This window comes from Coturnix japonica, chromosome 5 (assembly GCF_001577835.2).
Source record: "Coturnix japonica isolate 7356 chromosome 5, Coturnix japonica 2.1, whole genome shotgun sequence".
Lineage (NCBI taxonomy): Eukaryota > Metazoa > Chordata > Aves > Galliformes > Phasianidae > Coturnix > Coturnix japonica.
This window is the reverse complement of record NC_029520.1, coordinates 45,194,427-45,213,786: the sequence shown is the minus strand read 5'-3', so window position 1 is coordinate 45,213,786 and position 19,360 is coordinate 45,194,427. Positions and strand designations below refer to the sequence as shown.

The 19,360-nt window shown below is 48.5% G+C and overlaps 1 protein-coding gene across 1 annotated transcript in view; it reads right to left on the bottom strand.

Annotated features, from left to right (window-relative positions):
* The window catches only part of RCOR1 (REST corepressor 1), a 76,992-nt gene extending 61,266 nt beyond the window's left edge, over nucleotides 1-15,726 (bottom strand). Inside the window, exons 1-2 of the mRNA XM_015865601.1 lie at nucleotides 15,503-15,726; nucleotides 15,370-15,429 (exon numbers count right to left, since the gene is read on the bottom strand). Of these exons, the coding sequence (XP_015721087.1) occupies nucleotides 15,370-15,429; nucleotides 15,503-15,692 (250 nt within the window). The 5' untranslated portion in view covers nucleotides 15,693-15,726. The remainder of the gene's footprint in view (nucleotides 1-15,369; nucleotides 15,430-15,502) is intronic.
* Between the last annotated feature and the right edge of the window lie 3,634 nt (nucleotides 15,727-19,360).

Sequence of the window (19,360 nt, the reverse complement as noted above, 5' to 3'; positions counted from 1 at the left end):
TACCAGGAATTCACAGTGGAATAGCTAATACACCTTAGATATTCTGCCGTAAGAAATGCTTTTGACTTTCACAGCATAGATTACGACGGAAAATATCTTCCTGTCTTACTTTTAGAACATGAATTAATCCACTGTGGTCAGATCAAACTTCAGATACATCAATTCTGTTAACAAGACAGACCACAAACACTGGCATCTCCTCTCCCTCATCTTACTTGCCACCAAATTATATGGGGGATTCCAGCCCTGCTTTGTAAAACATTGTCTGCTTTATTTTGCAGTGCTTTAGCCTGCTTCTCCGCTCCACCCACATGCTGAACAACAGTTAGCTTTAACAGAAAACATAAAACTAAAAGGTTCAACTTTTCTGCCCAAGGTCACACTGGAAGTCAAGTAATGAGTTTCCTATGGTGAAACACCTGTCACAGTCTATGCCAAGTAGAAATGATCCTCAGATGTCAACATTCTGGGTGACTTTGCTTAAAGAAACCAAGCCCTTTTTTTGAGTTTTCTCCTCCCTCCCCACCTTACCTTCCGATGTCAGTGTTCCTCGCTGTGGGGCAAAGTAACCTAACCCAAGCTTACCTGCCCTTATTAAAAGGAGCCTTGATATTTCTCTATTTTCCAAAATAAATTAAAAAAATCAAATGAAGAATGCTTTTCAGAACAAGGACAAGAAGGGGGAGGAAGGGGAGGAAATAACACCACATCTGCATACCAAGCTGAGACTATCTCAACTAGCTTCTCATTCATCTAAGCCCAACATACACTGCATAAGAGGGTTGACCCAGCTGGGGGCTATCAGAAGAAGATCCACAAGAACTCAATTAAGGCTCAGCTACATAGAACACACATGCAGAGCAGAGCTGTTTATTACTCACCTTAATATCTGCATTAACTGTGTACTGAAAGACCTGCCCTACCTATCAATAGTGGCTACTTTCTTCATTGCACATGAGCATCTCATGATTCCCTATGAGGAGAGAGGTACCAAGAGTCATGAACTCTGAAGGCAAGAGAGTCCATTTTCCCTAATCCCAACACAAGTTTATAATCCTACAGTCCAAAGCCTTAAACTACTGAAAAAGGGAAAGCAAATTATTTTTCTCCCCTCCATGTCCTATCTTCTCCCTTCATTACATTTCTAAGCACTGGAAGGAAAAGGCCAACCAGCTTCACAAACCATCTCCAATGGTCAAACAAGCCCCCGAGCCCTTCAGACACTGGCACGAAATCCCAGTGTCCTACGTGCTCTTTCCCCCATCGCTGCCAATTAGTCAGACAACCACACAGAACAGCCATTTCTGGTGAGCTGGCAGCTTCCCCCATCCAGTCCTTTTCAGGGTCTGTCTATGACCATTATTTCATCCCCTTGCTCGCTTCACTAACCCGCTAGCTCAGCTTGGCTACAGCCAAAGACTTTGTGCTATTCAGAGGCTCTATTCCTACCACCTCCAAAGCTCATCGGCACTTCTGCTTTACCCAGTTGTGGTTACATGGCGATGGTTCACTGCAATGCAAGCTAAACAGCCACTTGAACACTTGCTTTGATATGATCTTTGTCACCTAGTTGTTTGACACGGACACATCTGCAAAATAACAGAGCGTAACAGTACTGTGATCCGAGTAGAACAGGGATCTTGTGCCTAACAATACCAGCATAAAGGGCCTACTCTTTAAGAGTGCCCTGGGTATGCCTAGCCAAATTAAGCACCAGCATAACCACCTGCTGCAGAAAGAACACCAAGGAGCAGTGGAGGCTCATGCAGTGAATGCACCACACTATTATGGCATATGAGTGATTGCTGTGTCGCCCATTTTTGAGAGCAGAAGGCTAAGTCGATGCATGGAATGAGGCACAGGAATTGGCATGACCTAGGTGACTGCAGTTAGGCAGGCCCCATCCCAGCTTCAGAGAGCTACAGGAGTACAGGTACAGACTGCTTCCACAGTCTTTCTTATCTGAAAGAGATACAGTGCTCTGTGCAACTCAGGGATGAGGCAGCAGCTGTAATATACCGACAGGCAAAGGAGCCTGGAGAAAGAAGATTTCGGAGGTGGAAAGAGAGAAAGCCATAGGGATCCCCTTAAGCCAAACAAATGTTCAGCCAAGAAGCTGTATGGACTAAAGTACAGAAAGACAGAAGAACAAGATCTGTACTATTCATCTGAAGTAACAAGACTGGAGGAGATCCATTCAAAGGTGAATTCAGACACCTGACCCTGCAGAGCACAGGCCTTGCACCTCTGCTCAGCCCAGTGCTGTACCAAGGGCCAGCCTGCACGGTGCTCATTGCTCGGCTCTGCCTGCAGCTGGCTGCCATGTGCTCTGCAGAGCCAGCAGCCATCTGGCTCCCTCACGGCCTGCTGCAGCACAAGGAACTACATACAAGGTCCCTGCACCCCAGCAGAGGTACAAAGGAACACTGCTGGCTTCAGAACAGCAGAGAAACACAGGCTGCCAGGACGGCTGAACCGTTCACGTGCAATCCCCTGCACACCTTTATCACAGGTCATGGCAAGGCAGTCATCACTTCTATGGTGATCACAATCTGCCAAGCCCAGCTCTGCACCAAGTGAGAGTCCACTCTGCAGCCAGCACACTTCAGCAAGGTCAGACTACAGCAGCCTTTGGCTAGTGAGATGCTGACGCGAACATAACTTCCCTTCCACCACTCCCACCTCTCCAGTTCACATCCCCTATCTCAGAAGAAGGTTAGATTTACACCCACCTGAGCTAGCAACTACCTATTTAATCTACCAAACAATGAAAGAACAAGAACACAAAATACCTTTTCAAGAGANCCACTCTGCAGCCAGCACACTTCAGCAAGGTCAGACTACAGCAGCCTTTGGCTAGTGAGATGCTGACGCGAACATAACTTCTCTTCCACCACTCCTACATCTCAAGATCATATTCTCCAAAGAACAAGAAGGTTAGATTTACACCCACCTGAGCTGGCAACTACCTATTTAATCTACCAAACAATGAAAGAACAAGAACACAAAATACCTTTTCAAGAGAACGTTAAGAGCATGAGATTTTATTTAAAAGGATTTTTCCAGTGCCACCTTTCCACCCTTCTGTGCTGGTTCTCCTCTTCTTGCCCCCTCCTAAAACACTTGTAAGAGCTAGAAGCTGTGTCCCTCTTGCATCTTCCCTGATTCCCCCCTTCTTACAGCCACCCTCCAAGGCTACAGAGCCTTGCCAAAATGCAAGGAGATGGAACACGTTCTTGTTGTCAAATCTGCTTGTCCTTTTAACATATGGCACACAGAGCTTTGTTTCATCTCAAACTCAAAGCAACAAAGTTTAGCAGCCAGCTCTCATTATAGTATCTATATAGTTTGAAGAATACTGGGAGATACTTTTAAAAAAGGCAACAGAAGGACAAAACTTTCGTACAACCTGGAAGCAATTCTGCCATTTGCTTAAAGCTTTCTAGTAACAGAACTTGGCCTTTGAGTTAACATTTCATTTCAAACCACTTTAAAAACGCGATTGCGCTGTGACTGTTCTGCACTCATGGATATTTCAGCTGGGAAAAAAAATATCTGGATGCATATGTTCTCTAGTCAGTGCTCACTGGTACCCTAAAACCAAGGACAAAAATCCCTAAGGAATTAAGAGATGTTTTTAATTACTATTACACTGTTGATGAGAAACAGACATCAACTCTCAGCTGCATAATTCCCCACACGCCAGGTATGTACAACTCACCAGAATACAGCAAATGCTCAGAATGAGCTTTTGTATTCTGACCAAACCAAGGCTCTACAGAGTTATTAACCAGCCAGGGGTGGAAATGACATAACAGGGCGATCCCACTGCAATGTGCTAGAACCAACATTCCTAAAATCAGCCCTCTTTCCATTCCCATCAGAGGGTTAGAGATCAATGAGATCCAACTCTGCTCAAGAAACCTCACAGGTAAGTCTCAGCCAGATCACAACCACAATTTCTCTTAGTCAGGAAATGGAACAATAGTTAAAAAATACTGGACTCAAGAAGATATGGAAAGATGGATTTCTTTTGAAGGTAGCACCCCATACCAAACCCATTTCCACCACGAGAACTGCTACTTAGAACATTTTGTTCAAACTGAAAAATTTCCAGCCCTTTGATTACAAAGGCAACCTGCCAAGCGAGAGTATAAAATTAGCACATTAGTGCAGTAGTGTCTTCCTTAGTCTGAAGACAGCATCGGTGTCTCAACTGCATGCCACAGCTCTAGTGGGTAAAACTGAGCTAAGACAAACTAGATACATTCTTTCCTACTCCAGAGGCTCAGCATCACTTGAACAGCAGTGAAATACAGATATCAAGCCAGTTTAGACTAGATATTAGGAAGAAATTCTTTACTGTGAGTGTGGTGAGACACTGGAACAGGCTGCCCCAGCGAGGCTGTGGATGCCCCCTCCCCTGGGGGGGCTCAAGGCAAAGCTGGATGGGCTGTGAGCAACCTGGTCTAGTGGGAGCTGCCCCTGACTACAGCAAGTGTTTGGAACTACATGAGCTTAAAGGTCCCTTCCAACCCAACCCATTCTATGATGCCATGATTTTTTTTTCCTCCTGATTAAAAAAAAAAGCAGGAACTGAGCAGCAATAGGAGCACTAAGGCAAACCTAGAGCATAAGGAGAAGCCCCTCGGCAGCCAACAAACAGCACAGTAAGCGAGCAGCACCCAACCATTTTATCCCTTGATACTGCAGGGTGTATTGCAGCACAGGTGTTTCCCACTATGGCTTCTAAGCACAGAGCCAATGTTTCAAACCCTGGTTACAACTGCTGCTCACTTCAGAAATGCAAGCTATTTTTAAAACACATCCTCGAAAAAGGTTCGATGCAGCCCTTTTCCTTTTATTCTCATGTTTGACAAACAATTCAGCAGGCGTCTACCCAGCTTAAGCAAGGTCTGGGTGCACATCTGCCCCATGCTTGGTCCAAGCTCCAGCAACACAAATTAAGTATGCTGCTTTGTTCTATATAGGCACTATATAGTCACTGGAAAGGTTTCTCCTGCCCAGCTCTTCCACAGGAGCTCCATTACACTTACTCCCACCCCCTGCCCTAGCAGACACCAAAATCATTTAGCAAGCAGTGCTGCTGCACCCAGTAGTTTCCTTGTCTCCAGCTGCCACAAAGGGACACACTGCAGCTCAGCAGGCATTGCTCTGGGCAACAAGGCAGCCGCAGGCACAAGCGATAACCAGACAGGGCAGCATTCCTCCCAGCTGAGCAGGAGACTTTGGTTTGAAGAGGAGGCTGGAGTCTGGTCCCACAGCCTTCTTGCAAGGACTTAGGAAAGAGGATGTGAAACAACTGCCTTCCCTGCAAGTTTAAGGGCAATGAGGACTGTTGCCAAGCCTAATTCCCCCAAAATTTATTGATTTCCTTGAACTCTAAAAATATTTTTAATAGGGGTTCACCAAGTTTCATATTTATTTCTTCCTCATATTCCAAAATAACCTTAACAAGACTCCTGCAATAAAAGACACCAATTTGCCTGACTTCACTACTTGCACGTGCACTTTCACCCAGCTCCTCCAGCACACACCTGCTCTCTTGAACAACAACAGCCCATCTCAGGCTACCAAAGCTCTGCTCCCAGACCGGCACATTACGCTGTTTGGCCACTACCTGCACCACAGCACCAGCTGCGCACACCTACAGCACCAGCTCCAGCCACCTCTGCTTCAGTGCCAAAGGAAAAAAGTCATTTGTCACCCAAATACACAGCCAGACACACTTGCCAGGTTGCAGGACTTTGGCAGGATGGCTGAATTTGTGCCTGTCCTGGTTGTGCTGTAAGGGCACTATCTGTACTGCATGTGCAGGACAGCTTCCTGCTGCACTTGAAGGTGCCTGAGAAAATAAAGCAATCCCATGCATTCCCTCTACAAACTTCAGAGGAGGGCACCTTAAGAACTAAATCTACCAAACCAGAAACCCACCCAAAATACAGAAGGAGCTGGAGCACAATGCTGCAGTTTCCCAGAGAGCAGCCCCGCTGCTCAGAGCCAGCACACACACAGAAGGAAGCAATTTGCCAAGCAACTCAGATCTCAGGCTGGAAGCCAGAGGACAGCTCTGAAAAACCCTCCCTCTACCACCAAGCTCCCACCAGCAAAGCCTCTCCCCCGAGTCATTCAGTATTTGCACAGAGCTCACCAGGAGAAGGGAGGCAATGGGAACACCAGATGAGATCCAGCTGTTCTCCTCCCCCAGTACCACCAAGCTCAGCACATCCAAAGCTGAGCCTGCAACCAAGCCTATAGCACAAAAAGAAAGTACTGCAGAGCACTTGCCCATCCTGCCACAACCCTGGGCTCTTGGGATGGTGCTCTCCCACCACACCAAGGCTCAGTTATGCACCCAAGTGATAAGAGGGAACTTCAGAGAACAACTCCAATACAGAGAAGGTGCCTCTCAGGAAGTGACAGAGTACAGGGAAAGAGGACTTGGGAGCACAGAGAGCAGAAATCAGAGTAAGGCTGGGCTGGCAAGTTGGACAGATAGGATCTACAAGTTGTAATGAAAGCGGGAGAACCACTTGGGGATGAAAAAAGGCTGGGATGTATTAAAGGGAAGAAACCTTCTAAATGAGTTGACTACAAAAATATTTGGGCACAAACCAGGCAACCATTTTTCAGCCTCAAATGCGAGTAATTTCTGGAAGGACAAGCAAGGACAATTGCAGTTTGTTCAAGTGGTCAGAAGGAAAACAGGTAGTAGTGAGCCACAGTGTGAACAGGGAAAACAACTTCAAAGCAGTTGCTGGGGGAGGTTAAATTAGGTAAGAGTGTATTTTCCTAAGAAAAAGAGCAGGTGGTAATTAGGAGCACCTCTATAGATGGCCTTATTCCAACAAGACTGATAGTTACTGCACAGCAAATGTTTATAAAATAAAAAGATCCATTTAAACCAGTGGCTAGAGCAGAACCAATTACTGCTCTGGTACAGGGAGCCAACAGCTGCAGAGACAAAGGCACGCTGCAGTTCAGTCCTCAAGGAGCACAAGGCCCAGCTCTCCTTAAAGACTGGGTCTGCAGTCCCTTTCAGGCCCCTATAATTTACCATACATCCTTTGTCAAGCAGTAACTACAAAAATAACGCAAGGGAATGCTGCCCTTGTTTATTAAATGGGATGAGCCAAAACACAAATCTGGGACAAAGTGAGTTATCAGAAGTGCCCAAGCTAAAAGGTCTAACCCAGCTCACCCAACACATGCTGGCACCTGGGCTAACACAGTCTGCAACAGTATTTTGAGTTTATAAGGTGTTTGCTTCGCCTTGGCCATAATTTTAAGGTTTTACAGCCAGAGTTTAGAAGTGATCTTGTGATATTTTAAGCCTGTGACCTTTGTTTAGAGCACACGTCACTTTTAGCAGTATCTATTTTAATGCAGGCCACAACTTTTAGACTATACGAGCCATGCAACAGTTTTGCATGGGATGACACATTGCTCTACCTTGCAGCACTTGGCTTTTTTAAGGAAACACTGGACAAAAACTGACCTGCTAAAACTCTGCCCATCCCTTCTTTCTTCTCAGCAAGCCACTACGTCTCTGTTAACAGATGTCCAGGACAGGTTTCCTATAGGGCTGGCTGGTGCCAGAGGACCCTTCCCTCGCCCATCCAAAGATGAAGACAGAACGTGGGGAGCATCGAGCTGCCTTCCCTCCACAGGAGGTGGAATACCAGAGGTGGTTTATTGTTGCTGTTAGTACTGCTTAATCCCCACATCGAGCCGGGTCTGCCTAGCAACAGGTCCAAGTTTTAAACTTGTGTCATCCTCCCTGTGTTCCCATGGCTACTGCTGTGCACAGCGCCTGGTGGCTGCAGAGGGTCTCACCGGGGCACCTTTGGGATTCACAGACAGGGAACAGCACCAAAGCAGTGCTAAGCTACACCTGGCACATCCTGCCAGGGATGCAGAGCTGTCAGGAGGGGAACAGACGTCTGCTGGCACCTCCAGATCATGTGTGCTGAGCGGCACCACAAGCTGGGATTACAGATCCAGCACTTTCAGCTTCTTACACAGCTGTTAGCAACCAAAGCACAATGCAACTCTAGCAAAAGGCTATACGGTATGTGGGAAAGATAGCTCTTAACACAACTAAAATGGGGAGAGGGAGAGGTAAAGTCCTCCCCCCCACTACATGCCCAAAACTCAAAGCAATGCTGTTAACAAGAACAGAGGGACAAATTTGAACCCTCAGCAAAAAGGATGGAGAAGAAACAGAAATGCTCCCCATTTCAATGCAAGCTCTGGGTAAAAAGCTACTTCTAAAACAATGCTGTTATGTAAACCAGACTTTCCCAGTCCAGGCTTCCCAGTCAAAAAGGAAAGACCACTTCTGACATAGCAGTAGTTCTTCAGAGCCTCTGGCCATTCGCAACCCCTCTGCTAGGGCTCTCATCATGAAACAGCTAATGGGAGGCTGGACATTAAGCAAGTATCAGTTTTGTACATGTTAGCTGGGGATTCTGAACCCAGAAGCCAAAGATACGATTCCACATTTGTCAAGCAGTGCTTTCACATGATGGTTAAGCAGTCTGAAAGGGCACCAATTCCAAGTCACATACACTGGTAATTATTTTTGATACCCAACTTTCAAATGGAAGTAGTTACGTAAGATAAAGCCCAATCTGATGAGACATCTACTTGTCTAAAAGTGCACATGATGGGCTACCACAGATACCCAGTCTGCAACAGACAGCTGCACGGCTCAATCCTTCCCATTAGAAAGCTATACCACAAGCCTTAGGCTCTCTACTGATGATTGAGAGATTTATTCACAAAATCCATTCAGCTGAAGAGTACAGAAACAAGGCAGGCAGCAAGGAAGTTGAATCAACTTTGAGGCCAAAACCACTTTTCCTGCTGTCTCCGATGGATGGGGGAGCATTCTTCTAGAGATACATGGTTAAACACATGCACAGAGTACATGGGGAGCCCTGCTGATGGCCCCCAGAGCGACCTGCACAAGTGAAAGATGGGGCTGAAGGGGGAAGCATAGAGAATAATTTCCTTCTAAGAGGGGATTTTTGCCATTTTATCACACTGCTGCAGCCTCCTCCCCCCAGAGAGGCAGCGTTTACCAATACTTCCTTTATGAAGTTCAAAGAGCTGCTGCACAGAGCTGTATTTCTGAAGATACTTGGAAAGGTAAACACACTTGTTTAGTCTAAAACCCTTTAGCGAGAAGTGAAGCAATTTTAGCAAGTTTGACTACAATACTTAAAAGCAGTCACATCAGTCTGTTCCATTTCAAAACAAACTAGAACAGGAGCACAAAAGCAACCCAGTTGTAGAGTATGCTGCCTTCAGTAAGGCATTGCACAGCACATCCTCTTGCACTTTCGAAAGGCAGAAAGCAGTCAAACCTTTCACGTGGAACTATAAACTAAAGCTTGTGGAGAGAAACCTCATCTAAGATTCCTTATGAAAGCATTGTTAAGAATCACCCACATATTCTGTATTTTGAACTCTTCTTTTGAGCTTAAACACTTAAGAACATGGCACTGCTCATCATGTCACACAGACAAGTCAGAGCCTCGAAAGAGAAGGTCCCCCAGTGCACTGAGGTACAGACTTCCTAGGAAGTAAGCATGCTCTTTCTACTGCCACTAAGTCATCTGTTTCAGTCTCCAGCCTCACCAATGGGATCAGTCAGGGCTTTCCTACTGCCTTTGACTTGCAGTGGACATGGTGAGACTCTGCCATAACCAGAAGTTGTTGTATCTGAGGGAGACTAACACAAAGTACCATGGTTCTGAGGAGCCATTACTCAGGTTTACCTGCCCAGGTCACAGTAAAGTTTATTAACATTGCAGTACAGCTTATATACATACATATATATATACACATATACACAAACACACATACAGATGTCTAACAACGCACTGTCATCTATCATAGAATCACAAGGTTGGAAAGGACCTACGAGATCATCTAGTCCAACCATCCTTCCATTACCACTAAACCATATCTTGTAGCTGAGATATAGCACACTGAATGTATGTGACAGAACTAGAGCCCACTGTAAGCCGCATTATACAGTGCACCTTGATCACAGAGGCAAAGATTTCTGAGCTAATTATAATGACTAATCACAGGGAGCTCTAAGCCCTCTCTTGGCCAAGTCACAGAACTAACCAGGGCTGAAAACAAGAGTTTTAAGAGCAACTCATTAAGCAGCAGGAACCAGCTATGAAGAACAAAGCACTCCCTCTACCTAGTATTAATTCTAGCCCAGCCATTAATACATTTGTCGGTGCATGAGACAGCTATTACCTCCCCAAACACTGCATGTGCCAGGCAGGGAAGAAAGCCACAGGCTTCGGCTGCACCAAAGACTTGTTTGTTTACTACAGCACTCAGGTTTGAGAAGGGACTTCTTGTGCTATTTGAGGAATAAGAAAGCTCTGAAACCCTGCCTTGGGATGAGGTGGGATGGGATCTCTGCACCCTTCACAGGACAGGAAGGTGAGGTGAAAGCTAATTGTGGAGCCACACAGACTAAGACCTTAAGAATCACTTACACCTAGATGGGGTTGAGACAGCTGAAAAATCAAGTTCTGTGCAATAGCATTCAACAGGAGCTCCTTGCCTGCTCTGCAGTACGGGGAGTACAAAGAGGCTGTTCTTGTGGCAGGAGCAGGACAAGACCAACACAACCCATGAAGGAGAAAGAGGCTAAGCACACTACAACTAGGGGAAGCATCTCCCAGCAGGAAGTTGCAAAGACAACCCACAGTAGCCAAATCTTTCACAGGGGGGGTCAGAGGAGAACAAGGTCTACTAGAATTTAAAACACTTAATTCTATCTGAAATCTCAAGTTAGGAAGTAGGAAGTTATGTTGTAACAAAGCTTAAGGGCTTTACTTGCACATTCTTCTCCAAACAGATCCACAATCTAATCACATCTCCTAGAATTCCTAAGACTTTTCTTTCCCCACTCTCCCCTTTTCCAAAAGTCCAACCACCTCAATTCCAAGGGTATATCCAACACCAAAGTGGGGAAAACAGTGTTGCTGGGGATGGTGCAAGATACCAGTGAAAAGATCAAGATACAACAGGCTTGATCAAGAAACTACGTGGCCTCTGTCAGCCCAAACACACAGGTCATTAGTATATTTTTGTTTGGTATTTCTGATTAGATCAAACATCCTCACTACTCTCCTCTTCTCCAAACACACTGCTGCACTAAGGGAGTTCCTGCCTGCTGTGTTTAAGGCAAAGCCATTTGAGGAAATGAGATAGCCCTCCAGGATACCAGTATTTCCAGTTGCAGGAGCACAGTTAGGCCTTTTCCACTTGCTTAGATGTAGATCCCAATGTCTCACTTAAAGAGCACACTATTTCTTGTTCTCATGAGTCCACTTATCTAAATACCATTTTCTCTTACAGTCACTGGGTTCTCAGTCTATCTGCAAACTATTAAGATTGTTAGGTACAGGACTAACAGTTTTATTTGCAAACAAAGAAACAGAACAAGCTGGCTGGGAGCTGGGCTTGCCAAGTGCAAATCACAAGGGGCCTTTTAGCAATCCCTTGTTAAATGAGTGGCAGTCCCTGTTGTGTACCCCAATAGGTGCTTCTGCAGCCATGACTCATCAGATACACCTTTCAGGAGAATCCAGCCAAGTGGCTGAAGACACAACCTAATGAAATCTGGCACTACAACAAAGAAAGAAATACAGCTATTCTAAAGGTGTCAACCATCTAGGGGCTGGTCCACAATAACCTTCCATCTCTGATCCTAAACAGAGGGAGGGTAGGCACACTTACAGCCAGAGCTGGATGAATGCATCCCAGCTCCCTGCAGGCACCTCCTCCTACAGCACACAGCACCACCACCACTTCCCTGAGTTAAAGTGCCCACTAATGTTTTCTTCCTTCTATTTCCAACACTCCAGCAGTAAGGGCGTATAATAAGCAACAAGTAAAACGGTCAAGTACAGCATTAGTGTTTCCCCATATGAAATATTTTTTATTTAGCTTTAGGATATGCAATGTTTCCTGCCACCAAGTTTTTCCATTAATAGGACATGTGGGTTTCATTTGTACAGATTAAAAGAACCATAATAGTTTTCTGTCCTCAAAATCCTCAGTGTCTCAGATGGAGAACTCGCAAGGCACACTGACTTGGTGATAACAGCCTTTGTTCAACATACACGATTTTCAGGTGGAAATCAAATATTTGACTACCAACTCTAATAAGAGAAGGCACAGGAGAGGCAATAGCAAATTTTCATGTTATGTTTGTGAAACAGAGTCCAGACAGTGAAACACAGCTCAAGTACAAATTTTACTGATTCTAGTAAGCTCTGGATAGGATCTTCAGCCCTGAAGTCTGCGTATTCTCCCTGGTTACATCAGCTCGTCAAAAAAGAATGTTACTTCTGCACCAGCCTCGTTGTTAGTGAACAACTACTCTATTACCAATAGTAACAGAGTTGTAAGCCCTATACTACAGGAAACAGATGCATGGCTTGGTTTTCGAGAGAACTAGAGAAGCAGGGAGCAGTGCGGCAAGAACTGTTTGCAAAGTAAGGGCGGCCTGGGACATAGAAGAAGAAAGGCAGTGAGGAAGCCCCAGGCCCTGGCAGCACCAGAGCAGGCCTCACCACCTCAAAGGGGGCAGCTGAAGGGCAGCAAGCCAGGCTGCCAGCTTCATGCGTCCCACAGCCCTTCCCTGGCCAAACAGCATTAAAAACTTGCTGGGTTTAAGAATTATGCCAACAGAGAAACACAACCCTTCATCATTTTCCCTGCACTCTGTTCCAGCAAGAGACAACCACTGTCTTCATCCACACCAAGAGGTCCTGAGCTTCCTTTTCCTGCGTGAACCCAGACAAGAACTGTGGAAACACTCCACTTTCAGCCCGTTGTCCAGCTCAGTGCTTTTGCACTGCAGCTATTAAATCCATGAGGCCCAACCTGGCATTGCACTGCAGCCTCACCCACCTCTCTGGACCCCAACCACAGCCTTGCCTGCTTCTCTGCACTCCCCAGACTCACATAGAAAGATTTCAGGAAAGCTTTCCTCATCTTCCTGCTCTTTGCCAGGCTCAGAAGTTAAACAGAACAAAATGCTTTCGCTACCTTTATGTATGGGGACAAGAGGAACACCCACGTAAGAACGGTGATGTAAGAGTCAGCACTACAAATATACCTCAGTCTAACCAAAGTTATAATTGAACATTAAATTCAGCGTGTGTCTATCTATAGAGAGAGAGACACACACATGCTTAATCTATGCCATGTTTCACTTCACACACAGTTGGAGCAGCACAAGCCCTCTGCATTTTATCAGCCAGCTAATCTGAAGGTGAAAGCCACTGGGACTCCACACCAAGTAACCTTCATATTTTAGGATCTTTTTGTCAACCAGACCCTAACATTTCTACTGAGAAACAGTGTCTTTGTGCTCTGATAACACTGTTCCATTCATTTAACTTTGAAATGATGGGCAAGATGGGACAATTTTACAGTTTCATTGAAAAGGTCTCGGTGAAGTGTATTTAGACTTACTTAGGGTTTCTTTCATGCTTACTTAGGATCTGCTCTCCTAAAAACGGTGAGAAAGGGGCACATCAATAAGCACAGCACAGCCATTTAGCTTTGAGAAGTCACAGAATTCAGGGAATAATTCAAGGAGAAATTAATCCTGAGTAATTTGACAGGCCGGGAAAACAACACCGGCTTCAGTACACGAGCAGACAAAAGTTCACCTGGAACTAAGTGAAAAGTATATTTTATAACAAAAAGAAAAAGGAAAAAAAGGGGGAGGAGGGGAAATAAAGCGCCCTCTCAGGTCACTAGAAAACTGATTGTGTGCTTGGGGTGGATGTATTTAAGGCTTGCTGTGCACTCCAAAGCAGCACGCCTGCTGAAGCTGTGCTGAGATGCATCTACTCTGAATAAAAAAGGTGGTTCCTCCACATCACACACTCCCCTGCCCTTCCACTACACATAGTGAATAACATAATAACCTATCTATAGGTCACAGCACATCTGTATGTTAAAAAATCAGAGCAATGTATAACTGAACGCATAGCAGAGAGGAAGCAGCACACTGCACACCTCCCCCCCCCCTCTTCTATTATGTTAGAGAAATGAATTGCACAAAAGAACATCATGGACAGGGGTGCCCAAAAAGCCCAAGTATTGTTGCAATAGCTGGCTGATAGCCAGCACCATGTGCGCGGTGCCTTACGGTGATGCTGCATTTGACCTACAGAGTGAAAAACCGTGTCAACTGCCGCTAACTACCAACACCCACACAGCTTCTCCTCCTCCTCCTCCTCCTCCTGGTCCAGCAGCCATGGAGCTCCCATGTGCCAAGAGCTCGCATCGGGTTTTGTGAGAAGCAGAGGGAAAGGAAAGGGGGAAGAAGCAGACGGTAAATCAATATAAGTAGTGCCAAAGTTGAGAAAGAAAAAGAAACAAAAGCCACGTTCACCTCCAGAGAGTGTGAACAGTTAAAATAGACATCTATGTGCCACATAATAATAAAAGGGCATCCAACGTATTAGCAGGCAGCACGAGGGCGTCCAGGAGGAACGCTCCTCCCAAACGCACACAATAGTTGCTGTCAGGATCACTCGATCAGGAGCCACCACAGCTTTCCAAATCCTTCTTTTTGTTTTAAGGGAGAGGGACGACGGATTCCATTAAGTTTGGGGAAGGCGAGGGACAACTCGGAACGCAAGGTCTCCAGATGGGAGGAGGGCTTTGGAAGCCTCAGCCCAGGTCACAAAGGAACAATGCAACAAAATTCGCTTACATTTCAAACTAAGGAGGTCACCGGGTTGTCTTTATGCTCCCAGATACACCCGAGATGCATCGCCGGTGCCGTGCAGCCAGCACCTGCCTTTCCCTACAGCCACAATTCCTTTGTCTGCTCAAAATTTGCTCTCCTACCACTTTAAATTAGCTTACAAAGCGCTGCAGCAGAATAGCTGGAATGTGAAATATTTCTCGGGGGGAAGTCGGAGGGCTTCAGTGAAAGAAAGAGGGAAATAAATATATAACAATAGTAAAAAAGAAACACAATAATACCGACCGAGATGGGTACAAAGGCATTTATAAGTTGGTTGAACACACGAGTCTGGGAAGGGAGAAGAAAAAGAAGGGGGGGTTGTGAGGTGGAGGGTAAAGCCAACTGCCATCTCCCGGCCGGCAGCTCCGGGAAGCATCGGGCTCCGTTCCGGGCAGCGGCTCCGTGCCCCGCACCGCGATAAAGGCCGAGGGTCACCCACGCGGGGTGTGATCGAGGGGGAAGGGGAGGAGGGGGGGGGGCACCCACCCACTCAGCCGCCCGCCCTCCCCCAAGTTCCGCCCCCACCGACTCACCGGGGTCGAACTCGGGGACCACCGCCTGGTACTGCGGGCCGACCCTCATGCCGCCGCCGGCTGCGGAGCAGAGACAAGCGTTACCGCGTGCGCCGCGCCCGCCGCCCGCCGCCCAGCCGGCCCCGCCGCTCACCGTGCTCTTCATCGCTGGACGAACCCGAGCTGCCCTCCTCCCAGGAGTTGCTGCTGCTGTTCCCGTTGGGGGCAGCGGCCAAACTTTTGTTATTCCCGTTATTGTTATGATTCGCTCCGGCGGAGGTATTGTTATTCCTACCCCGCCGCTTCCCCGACACCTCCGGGCCCTTCTCGATCATGGCTGGCATTTGGGGTGGGGGGAAGGAGAACACTGCGGGGGGCGGCGGGTCGGGCCGGGGGGAGGCGCCGCGTGCGGGCGGGCGGGGCGGGCGGCAGCGGGCGGGAGGGAGCCGGGCCGGCAGCAGCGCTACATCCCACGGCGCCGGCTGCCCCAACTTTGAGGCTCATCCCAGCCCTGCGCTGGGACTCCGTTCAACCTGCGTTGCTAGCCCGTCTCTTCGCCCCGCCCACCCGCGCTCCCATTGGCCCAACCTACATTTTGGGAAGCCATCCCGTTCTCTCATTGGCTGTCGCCCGCCGTCCATCGCCGAGGCCCGGCGCTTCCGTTTGTGAGGTTAGGTGGAGGCGTAGCGCGGTGCCGGGCTCGGTGCGGGATCTCTCCGCCCGCAGCCCGCTCTGGGCTCGGGGCTCCGCACAGATCGGGGCTGGGTACGGCCGAGCCGCTCACTGCACGGCCCGGCCCGCGGGGAACAACACAGGCCGGGGGGCCGCAGCCGGCTCGGCCCGGGAGGAAGGTGCGGAGGGACTACTTTCCCCCTCCCCCCCCCGCGGCGGAAGGTTACGCGTGGTTTGAATGGGCTCCATACAAAGCCCCCGGTGCCGGGGATGGAGTAGTGGCAGACGAGGGCAGGGGTTCAGGGGTTCCGCTGTGGCCCCGTGGGCACGGCCGTCGTGCCGCCACACGGAGCGACTCGTTATTCGTTATGGGCCGGGGGAGCCCCGGGAGCGGCTGAGGGCACCGAGCAACTTGTGGGGAGCGACGCCAGGGCGGAGCCCGGGGTCACTGACGGAGCGGGGCGGCGCCAAGGGCTCCCCCTGGCGGCGGGGCGGGGAGCGGCGGGTACAGCCACACGGGGCGGCAGCGCGGCCTGCATGCGTGGCCAACGGAGACACAACGGCCCGCGCCTCGTGTCCCCAACGTTGTGCCCGGTGGGACGTGGGGTCTCGGGGCTGCCTCGAGGCGCCGTCCCGGTGCGGCAGATGAGGCTGAGGCTGCGCTGCTGCCGGCCCGCACACGGGATGCTCCAAAAACTGAGAGCGAGCCCACGCGAGGCAGCGCAGCGAGCAGCTCCAGTGCCCCCCTTTGTCCTCCTTTATGCCAGGAGCACGGAGCAACAGTGGGCTGCGGGGAAACGGGGCTGTCCAAATAGAGGGCAAAGACTGCGGGCTGAGCTGGGCCATAACTGCGGGCTGTGCTGGGCAATAAGTGCGGGCTGTGCTATAACTGCGGGCTGTGCTATAACTGCGGGCTGTGCTATAACTGCGGGCTGTGCTGGCAGCGCTGGGCGAGGGGGAACAATGCCGAGTCGTGGAAAGCAGCTTGCGGGGCGTGTCTTTTATTTGGATTCGTATTAACTTCTGGGGCAAGTTGTTGGGGTTTTTTTTGTTTGTTTGTAAGGTTTTTTTGTGTGTGTTTTTATTATTATGACTTTATTTTATTGGCCCACGCGATGCAGCCCGCAGTCTGCCTGCAGCGGTTATCTCCTATCAGACAAACTGCCCCGGCCGCTCCCCTCCTCCCTCTGCCATTTTAATCCAAGAGAATTTGCACAGGGGGCGGGGGAAGCGGCCACGAGCTGCTGGGCCCCGCTCGGATCTTCGTGCGCAGCTCCCGGTGCGATGTCAGTGTCTTGGCAGCAGCTCCCGGGTAGGGCCGCGCTGCCCTCCCTGCTTTACGTTCACCGTGCAAAGCAGGGCAACAAATAGGTGTGCGATGCCTCCTGAAACGCCTGTTAGTTTGTTATCGAGCGCTGACCTCGATATTTACTTTCCCTTCTGCGCTCACTGTGCGCACGCTGACAAATGCGTAACCGGTTCCTTCAGTGCACAATACATGGACACATCTACATGGAACCTACACGGTATTTATCTACTGCACACGCACACAAAGTTTATTTACACTCTGCAGATAGAACTTTTTCCAGCTCACAGAGCTTTATGACAGCAGCTCTGGATGCCACTATCTGTAAAAATATCAGTTCTATTATATCAGGATAGCGATGCCCTTAAACCCCAGCACGGGCAGCTGCGAGCATTTCCTGGTGCAAAGTGTATTACAGCATGGAATATGTTTTTATGGTAGACAGCAGTGTAAGCACGGCAGAATAGTTGCTCTCAGTCACTGTGTCCTGATATTTCTGCTCCACAGCTGCACGGTCAGGAAGGGAACGTTTGATTTTTCATTTCATAATGAGTCTGAGTGACAAGGATTCAGTCTGCCCTACAGGTCCCACCCGGACCCAGGCCAACGTGTATCTCAGCCTTCAGTTCAGGCCTGAACCTGGACCGCAGTCATACTCACACTGAGACACGTGCACGCAGCTTTGCAAATCAAGGCCTAATTTTGGGCTTCCTTCACTTCCTCCTCCTTTGTTCATAGCTGTCACCCATTGAGGCTTCAGAATGAAAGTCTGCATTCGTTGCACAAAATGTAGCTGCAACGTTTGAATTGATAACAGCAGCACACGGCACAGATCCCTCGTACTTTGCCTCCCTGAAGGCTCCCATAGGAGCAGGCTGCATGGTGACAAGAGCCACCCACAGCAAAGCCATCACTGGGACAGAGGCACAGTGCTGCTCCCCAGCCTCACTGCTCCTTGGGCAATGGGTTGGGAAGTGACCTGGGATGGGGCAGACCCCAACCCATCTCCCTTGGGCATGGGGATGTGTGTATATGTGTGTGTCACAGGGCAGGAAGTCCTGGGGCTGTCACCATGCAGCCACTTTGCACCTGTCTGAACAGCACTGCCTGCAGCGTGGTGGGCTTTCTCTCAAGCCTCTCTGCAGAAGCTGTGAGCTCTGATGCTGATGAAGCTTTTAGTTTTGAACCATTCAGAAAGCTCTCATGTTTGTTTGTGCTGCCTTGAAAACAGTGCAGTGTGAGGCCTGCCTGGCTCCTTAAGGCGTGTGGGATGGCTGCAAGGAGTTCCACATCAGCACTGAGTCACCTGAAGTCCTTGAGCTTCACTGGGGCTTCTGGACATAACTGTAACTCAGTGGTTAATCTGCCCACATGTCAAATCAAACAGGGGGGGAAGCGCGGTGTTGTTGCTGTATGTTCGCTGCAGCCAAACAGGTTGGACCAGGCAGGACTGTCTTTTTAAAGAATTTACTGAAATTCAGTTATCTTTGTCAAGGGAAAAGCTGCTCTCTTTGCCAACTTCTAAATGAAAAAACTGTTATGGCCGTTAACCCCGTCGGTCCCACAAGTAGAGCACAGCTGGAGTGAAGCACAGCAGGGATGCCTGGCAATGGACAGACCGCACTCCCCAGACAAAAAGCAAAGTGTTTCCTGCTTATTTCTTGCTTTGCACCCTGCATGCAGCAGGACAGCACTGCCCTCAGCACTGCCATGTCACTGCCACTATCGCCACAAAGGGTTACAGAAAGGAAAACTGCTCCCCTTTGCAGCTCTCACCTCCTGCAAACTGTGTTTTCCTTGAGAAAAGGCACACTGAAAACGCTTACCCCAGTGAGAACGTGTGTGTGTTTACATGGCTGTATATAGATACGTGTGTGTACATATGTGTGTGTATATACAGACGTGTTTGGTTACTAGCAGCAGAAGGGACAATTAATCACCCTCTGGACTGACTGTTTTTAATACTGGAAGGCTGTTAATCAGGAAAACATGACCCTTAGAACAAGATGTTCATGCAGCCAACAGTGTTTTTCT